Source organism: Cephus cinctus, unplaced genomic scaffold (assembly GCF_000341935.2).
Source record: "Cephus cinctus unplaced genomic scaffold, Ccin1 Ccin1_scaffold0462, whole genome shotgun sequence".
Lineage (NCBI taxonomy): Eukaryota > Metazoa > Arthropoda > Insecta > Hymenoptera > Cephidae > Cephus > Cephus cinctus.
In genome coordinates, this window is record NW_014333138.1 from 1088169 (window position 1) to 1097095 (window position 8927).

Below are 8927 nucleotides of genomic sequence, written 5' to 3' on the forward strand. Positions count from 1 at the left end.
TCAAGGGCCAGTTCTCGCGTGAACGTTGTTACTGGCAATTGTGCAGCAGCTACGAATAGTACAAGAATTATATAGAAATTGCAGAAAATAAGAAAAAAAATTGCAAGAAGAAGTAGATGATTGTCAAGATATTCAATACTTGGTGCACGACTTTATGCGGTTTGATAAAGTTTCCAAAAATACAGGATGACTAAAAAGTTTGAATTTAACTGGCGAATCGAAGTTCCTGAACTTCTGCGAAATGGATCGACTTTTGATCGCTGGTTCGAGGATAAAGAAAGCACCGAGTTCGAGCCGAGTTGTCTATTCAAAGTCGACGAGTATGGATTTTTCATATATTGGAAAAGTGAGGGAAAGGTGATTATCTTTATTTGTCCTTAGAATTTGGCATAATAAATATTGTGTAAGGATGAATTGAACGGGCGGGCAAAGGAAAGTTTTGAAAACCAGTATTACACCGGGATTACGAAAAAAAATTTAACTTAAAGAATCCTCACCGGTGCAGATTTGTCTAATTTACATACGATTGAGAAACCCAAACAATATTATTCATGTGGTTAAATTATTCTGTGAAACTCGGTATTTTTTTATTGTAAAGATATACATGTATATGTTATCAATGATTGTACCGAGCCAAAAGCAGTTTCAGATTTTTATGTAAAATGTATAAAATTAAAATATCTGAGTAACGGTAAGATAACGTTAAGCTTAAGAGTCCTCTATAATTGCAATGGTGGTGGTTTCAGAATAATTATGGTGGACTTCAAGGGCACTTGATGAAAGATATCAAAGCGAATGGAAAAAGCGAAATGTCAGGGGTCGAGTGAATCAGAATGCAAAATGGGAAAGAGTAAAATTTTACAAGGGTGTTCAAAAAAAACTTATAACCCTGAATATTCAATGCGGATTTAAAAGACAATAGTGCGACGAACAATGAGAGAGCATTACGTGATATTTGTAAATTCTACGGTCGTTTTGTTATTTTTGCTAGTCGGGACGCTGTAGAAATTATCCTAATAGATATTTTACCATATTGACTAATAAAGTTTTTAATACTGGAAGACAACAAAATTTCGCCAATCGCAGTCAAGACACTTGACTTTTAATATGGAGAAATGGGTTACTTCGTAAAGGAATAATGCAGCCACAGACAATAGAAAATTTGAATTCTGTGTTTCTGCATATTTTGCCGAAAAAATTTTCGATGTTTACACGCGAATTCGTCTTTTTTTTTCAAAATTTTACGGTTGCGTAATGAATGTCTATCGGCAACGTTATTTATATATATCCTCGAACAAGACGTTTATGAATTTATAAATAATATTTACCTATAAGTACCGAAAGGGGAAATAACACTGTTCTTATGCACTCAGGATGCACTTTGCTATGCACTTTCCTTGACAATAGATTTTATACATACACCTATATACATATATACAGACACACATATGTATGCGTTTATGCAGTTATGTTATGTATATATCGATATTGCACTAGTAGGGAGAACTATTTTATGAAATTTTTTCATCGTGCGATACTATGATGAAAATTACGTTTTCTCAGGATGGAGACGTTATAGAACTAGCTCAAGTGAGCGACATACGTTACGGCGGAACACCAAAGGTACTTGTAATGAATTCTATAAGAATTCTCATCCACTGCAATCTTCATGTCTCGCATAGAACAGTATCTTAGCATTTTGCTTCAATTACCATTAACATTGTCTTGAGTATACGGTCATGACAGTAAATACTTTTTTTTTTATTACTCGTACAGGATCCAAAGTTGTGCAACAAATTAAGCAAACATGGGACCACTGAACAATTGGATGAAAAAAGTTTGACTATCTGCTCGGGTGTTGATTATACGAATATTAACTATCAACATGTCGTTTGTGCCGACACACAGACTGCCAAGGTAACTTGAGCAACGTTTTAGGTTAAAAGATCAAGTAAATTTGTATTTTTTCTTAGGATTGGCAAGCTGGCTTACGGTTGATTACGCATAATACTAAAGCCAGTAATGTTTGCCCTACTATTCAGTTGATGAAGCAGTAAGTTTTCAATTTTACCGTACGATAATTTTTTCTGTACTGTATCGAAGGAGCAGTTACGTAATTGTAGGGTTTCTTTTTAGTTGGATGAGATTGAGCTTTTCGGTGGATCCGAAAGGAAAAGTACCGGTGAAAGTGATATCGAAAACTTTTGCATCGGGAAAAACGGAAAAATTGGTATATCAGGGATTGGCTGATTTAGGACTGCCCAGTGGAAAGGTGAGAGATTGTTTAATTAAAAAATTGTTTAAAAGTTAAAAAATTCTTGTTCAAATATGTATCGTTTTCAGGGTGACAAAATCGAACCGGAGGCTTTCACTTTTGATAAATTTTATACACTTTATCATAAAATCTGTCCCAGAAACGATATAGAGGAACTCTTTCAATCTATGTAAATTTTTTTCAAATTTGAATATAAGAAATTTCAAAAAATTTAAGAATAAAGAGGCATTAACTATTTAAAAAATTTCTTTCGTAGAACCAAAGGAAAATCAGATTCGATAAATCTCGAGCAACTGATACAATTTATGAACGAAAAACAAAGGGATCCAAGACTTAATGAAATTTTATATCCGCTGTACGACGACAAGAGATGCGTCGAGATCATTAACGATTATGAGCCAGACGAAAAGGCAAAGAGCGAAAGTAAGTCTAATCAAGATAAAAACTTCATTTACAAAGTCCCCTTTTAATTTCAATTCAATCAACTGGAAGTGGTTAGGTTTAATGAAAAATTCAAATATCCATGAAAAATACATTCAGCACGTGTTCTCATATTAATATTCAAATCATGACAATCATTAATCGTCAACTCTGTCCAGGAATACCAATTGCCATAGCATTATGCAGAGTCACACTTGTTACCACGATTATTAGCGAAGCATCATGGTAATGTTGCCCCATAAAAATACGACAAATTGCAGCTAAGCATATAAAACAGAGTTCCTTTATTCTTAGTATATAATATAACCTAAAGTGCTAGGTTAGATTAGACTTTACAAATTGATGCACCAAACGACTGCATTGTGAGTCCCATCGAAGGAGTCGTTTCAATTACATTTAAAAATTCACAGAGAGGTTAACCAAGGATGGCTTCACTCGTTATTTAATGTCAGACGAGAACGCGCCAGTATTTCTGGATAAACTTGAGGAGTGGATGGACATGGATCAGCCACTAGCTCATTACTACATTAATTCAAGTCACAACACTTACCTCAGTGGCCGACAGATTGGTGGAAAAAGTACAGTGGAAATGTATCGTCAAGTCTTACTGGCTGGTTGTAGGTTAGTTTCCCCGGCAACTAAAATCGTGAGTTTTGATTGTAGAAAATTATCAAATATTTTATTCCAATTAGATGCGTGGAATTGGATTGTTGGGATGGCAAAGGAGAAGATGAAGAACCTATAATTACTCACGGAAAAGCCATGTGCACTGATATCCTCTTCAAGGACGTTATTTACGCACTACGTGATACTGCATTTGTCACTTCAGATTATCCCATAATTCTCAGCTTTGAAAATCACTGTTGCCTCAAACAGCAATACAAATTGGCGAAATACTGCGACGAAATCCTTGGCGACTTGTTACTCAAGGAACCCCTTAAGGACTACCCTGTAATTATATTTATATGATAGAGCTCGCTTAACCTCTTCCCGTGCCGTTTAGCTCGACGAAATCCGGGCCCAAGCCCAGAGTGATGTTCGAAAGCAGTTGCAATACTAACCGAAACGTAGATACTTGTGATATAGCCATTTGTTTTACGCGATATAGCTTTTATGGACATAAACACTAATTCTTTTTTCTTATATATATTATAAATCTATTATATTTTATAATGACAAATAACAGTTTCAAAACTATATTTCATAAATAAACAATACTTTAATAGAAATTACAGTCTTTTGAGCGTCTTCAAGTGTGGCTTTGTCCTAAGGAATCTAATAATACTACGCCTAAAAATGAAAAGGATATTATAAACAAAAAATTTAATTATGAAAAATGCTCACCTTGAATCAATATCTAATAGGAAATTACTTGAAACTCTGAAAATTAATATCAATTAATTTTCAGTCCACGAGTCCTACTCGTGATGTTTACGTTTGGGCCAAAATCTTCATCACGAGTTAGACTCGTTAAAGTACGGGAAGGGGTTAATCACTTTCTGAAAACGACTACTACTCATTTAATTATAAAATGGATTCCAGTTGGAGCCAGGAAATCCTTTACCACCGCCGAGCGCATTGAAACGTAAAATCCTCATAAAGAATAAGAGGCTTAAACCGGAAGTTGAAAAGGTCGAACTGGAACTTTTCCGCTCAGGTCAATTTGAAGCTAAAGATGAGGTCGTTGAGGATCCAAGTGCACCAGCAGGAGCACCTCCACCGGAACCACCTAAAGTATTGAACCCTCTAAATCTTTCATTGTTCAAATTTATTTTTCTACTTTAAAAAAAATTTATTCTGGGTATCTCTGTATGGTATTGATGAGTCAACATTCTTTTTTTGGTGACCTTCTTCTAGGAGGAAGTTCCGGCAGAAGGAGCTCCTGCTGCTGGCGCTGAGGGGGGTGCCGAAGGGGAAGCTCCACCAATTCCACATACCGGAAGTACGATGGCCTGTCATCCTTGGTTGTCATCGATGATCAACTACGCTCAGCCAATTAAATTCCAAAGTTTTGAAACAGCCGAGAGTACGTAAGAAATTTGAAAAATTGATATCTCTTCCTTAAATGCAGACAGATTGGCTTCCCCTTTTTTTTGATATTTATAGAAAAGAATATCCATCATAACATGTCCTCCTTTTCGGAAACTGCTGCGTTGAATTACCTGAAGACGTCTTCGGTGGAATTTGTGAATTATAATAAACGACAAATGAGTCGTATATATCCAAAGGGTACCAGAGCCGATTCCTCGAACTACATGCCACAGGTATTACGGGAAAGGAAGACAAAAAAAAAAGAAAAAAGGAAAATCGTATACAATACTTAGAGAAAGTGAGCGCTGATGTCATAGGTAATAGTGATACATAGGTACGGGTTGGCGTTTCTGCAATATTGAATTCTCTAAGAAAGAATAGAAAAGGATAAAGAACGGAAAAAAAAAGAAAATGGGCAACTACTAGTCACTTTTTAGTAGCCCGTTCAGGATTTGTTATCCGCAATAACGTAAGGAAATGCCAACGAAATATTTACATGTTTGCAAAGTTTAGGAAGCCTACTCTAAATTCCCTAGGTGGTCTAGAAATCTTATTGAAAACTCTGAGGAGGTTTATGAGAATTCATAAAGTTTCCGTAATACGTACCTAGACACTGTGGGATACCATGCAAATTTTTGTAAGGATTTTCACGTTACAGTCGTATTGTCAGATTAAAATGAAGGTTCACTTTTTGCAATCGAATTCCAGGCTTGCTTTAAAATCTGGTCACGAAAGGTAAAAGACAAGAAGTGTCTTATCGCGGTTTAATCTTTCCGACAATGTCAAGTATCAAGAATATTTATTACAAATTCCATTAAATAATTCGTAATTTGTTTTATGGGCAAAGTTTCTCATAGGCTAAAATTATTATGAGTTCTAACGCACGGCTTTATTAATTATTCAACCTGTACGCATACTTGAAGGTATTTTGGAACGCGGGTTGCCAAATGGTTGCTTTAAACTTTCAAACACCGGATTTGCCAATGCAATTAAATCAAGGAAAATTCGAATATAATGGAACAACTGGATACTTGCTCAAGCCAGACTTTATGAGACGACCTGATCGAAGTTTCGATCCATTTGCTGAAGGAGTGGACGGCGTAATCACAGCACAGTGTTCAGTACAGGTGAATTTAATTGTAACAAATAAGAACTGAATCCAACAAAAAGATGATAATAAAGCCATTTGGTTACCAAACATTTTTTAAATTAGAAAAAATTCAAAGTTCAGTATCTGAGTTTTTCTTGTTATTCGTCTCGAAGGTAATTGCCGGGCAGTTCCTGTCGGATAAGAAGGTCGGAACGTTCGTGGAAGTGGATATGTACGGTCTTCCTGCAGACACCATAAAGAAGGAGTTCAGGACGAGAATGGTTCCTGCGAATGGACTCAATCCCGTTTACAACGAGGAACCCTTCCTTTTCCGAAAGGTCGTCCTTCCCGATTTGGCCGTCCTCAGAATCGGTAATACTCACCAGCCAATTTTCTAACCAGACATAATTTGAGAAACCCTGTTCTGGTCTGCTTATGAGATTGACTATAGGCACCACATTCCTTTATAATGAAACACTTTCATCGATTCTTAGAAAATAGCACGATGACTGTATATAATTAAATTTAAAGAAAAAAGTACTTCAAAGGAAAACTTTATATCGTTATACGGTCTCTTTATGAATTTCATTTATCCTGGATTCAGCAGTTGAACAATTATTCGTATGGATTTTAATAATTGTGATTAATTATGGATTTTGATATTCAGGCGTTTACGAAGAAAGTGGAAAGCTTCTTGGACAACGCATCTTACCTCTAGATGGTCTTCAGGCTGGATACAGACATATCTCCTTGAAAACAGAAGCAAATTTTCCAATGGCACTGCCCATGCTTTTCTGTAATATTGAACTCAAGATTTACGTACCCGATGGATTTGAAGGTATAATATTCCTATCAGTATAATATTCTTGATAATCCAAAGGATGATCGAATTATATTCGTCTATTCAGCAATAGAATTCAATGCTGATTAATACTGTAATTAGATTTCATGGCGATGCTTTCGGATCCGGGTGCTTTTAGTAAAGGAGCTGAGAAAAGGGATGAGGCAATGAAAGGTCTGGGAATTGAGCAAACAGATACAAAGGCGGAAGCAAAGAAGAAAAAAGAAGAGGAAGCAAAGAAAGGTACGCGAATCTGAATTTAGAAATAGATTAATCGATTTTAACTGTAATCAACGTCAGTTGGACTTCTTTGAAATGTTAATGATTATTACTTCACAAGTCCCAATCAATAAATTTAACGTGTAAATATTACTGGAACGAATCATTTGTAAATTATTTCTCCACGTGAATATGTCAATTATCATTGATTCGCGTAATTTGGCACATATGAATTTAGGATTATTAATATTTTGGATTTTGTATTGATAGAGGAATTCAAGCTAGAACCAGTGACAGTGGATTTTTTGAGGAAGGACAAAGGTTTCTCGAAAACTGGCAAAAAACAGCAAAAGGAACTCGATACCATGAGGAAGAAACATTTGAAAGAAAGACAAACCATGCAGAAAAATCACTGTACGGCCATTGATAAGTTAACCAAAGGAAAAGAGTAAGTAATTAAAAAATAATTATAATATAAAAATGTTCACATCATATCAGTTTCATTATGCGTGAAATTAGACATTATATACTAAAAAAAAAATTTGTTCCCTCTTCCACCGACAAATTATTTCTAATGATTGCCAATTCCCATGTATTCTATATCTGAAACGAACTTGTATGTACGTACATAAATGCTAAATGTTCAATGCTGGCTCCATAAGGCATAAGGTTGGCAGTCTTCACTAGTATCTCCTCAGTGCCTGTTCCAGGAAAGATTAACTACCGACTTTATTTTTACATTTACTTGTTTGCCGAAAATGGGCTGTAAATCCACTCGGCATTTCGAGAAGTCAATCTTTGTTTTTCATTTCATGTTTTGCACGTTTTTAGCAAAGGGGCTCTAGCGCAAGACGCCAATGTAAAAAAGGTTATAAATGAGCAGACGTCCCAATGGTCTGCCATGATGGAACGTCAAAGAAAAGAGGAATGGGAATTGCTAAAGACTCATATACAAAATTCTCGGGAAGAAATGAAGAAGCTTATTGAAGTAGTGCAGGCAACGCAGAACAAGCAATTACAGGCAAAGCAGGATAAGTAAGCAGCTCCGAGTCGAATATTATTTTTTCTCAAATCAAACGTTTTCAAAGATAGTGATTTCATATTTATTTTGCACAGTTTATCTCAAGTGATCCTAAATAATTCTTTGTTTATTTACAATATTTTATTCACTCGCTCGCTAGGGATATTAAGGATATGAATGCAAATCAGGCAAAGATTTCTGTCGAGACCATGAAAGAGGTTATGAATGACAAGGCTTTGAAAACTAAGGGCGACAAGGATCGTCGTTTGCGCGAAAAGAAACAGAACAACACGAAGAAATTCATGGAGGAACGAAAAACCGTGCAAATTAAACAAGGTCGTGAAAAAGAAAAGCTCAAAGTCACTCACGAGAAGCAGGTGGCCAATTTGGATAAAGATATCGATGCGGTGAGTATTTCTGAAATATTTTCTAATTTTATTCCTGTCTCTTTAACCTCTACGTGGCCTTTGTTAATTGGCCATAACGTTTTCAATGATTTTCGGATATCTTTAATAAATTCTTGTAAGCATTCTTCCACCGTTATTAGTAACTCAGTCACTATTGACAATAAGTATACTGCCATTGTTAGTTATAATTATATGTACATAAATAAACGACACTCAATTCTTATGCATTCTTTTAATTTCTATTACAGGCCATAGAAATGTACAAAAACGAATCGGTCGAATATGATTTGTCATCAAAATCCGAATTTTACGTATAATCTGATAAAACGTACATCGCTAATTTCCTATTGCTAAATGTGAACACATTTTGCAACACTTTGTACGAGATATGTTAATGACTTTACTCTTGTGATATTATTTTACTATACCGTATACTAATTCTAAGCGATACAATCGCCTCGTATAATATTCGTAACGCATTTCAATCGATTTTAACTAATTACATATAAAATACGAACACAATGATTATTATAGACAGTGCACGAATAATAATGAATAATATAAATTTAGAAAAGCATAGTTATAATCTTCGTTTTTAACTC

The 8927-nt window shown here is 35.2% G+C and overlaps 1 protein-coding gene across 1 annotated transcript; it reads left to right on the forward strand.

Annotated features, from left to right (window-relative positions):
* Positions 1-186: 186 nt before the first annotated feature.
* LOC107268047 (1-phosphatidylinositol 4,5-bisphosphate phosphodiesterase) lies at positions 187-8904 on the forward strand. The gene is made up of 20 exons (XM_015740404.1): positions 187-357; positions 1564-1623; positions 1777-1917; positions 1974-2053; positions 2137-2272; positions 2344-2444; positions 2532-2698; positions 3127-3337; positions 3409-3667; positions 4259-4450; positions 4574-4742; positions 4823-4980; positions 5671-5874; positions 6011-6209; positions 6505-6675; positions 6781-6921; positions 7168-7345; positions 7729-7932; positions 8079-8325; positions 8574-8904. The coding sequence occupies exons 1-20, from the start codon at positions 187-189 to the stop codon at positions 8640-8642; spliced, it is 3258 nt and encodes a 1085-aa protein (XP_015595890.1). The 3' UTR covers positions 8643-8904.
* Positions 8905-8927: the final 23 nt, after the last annotated feature.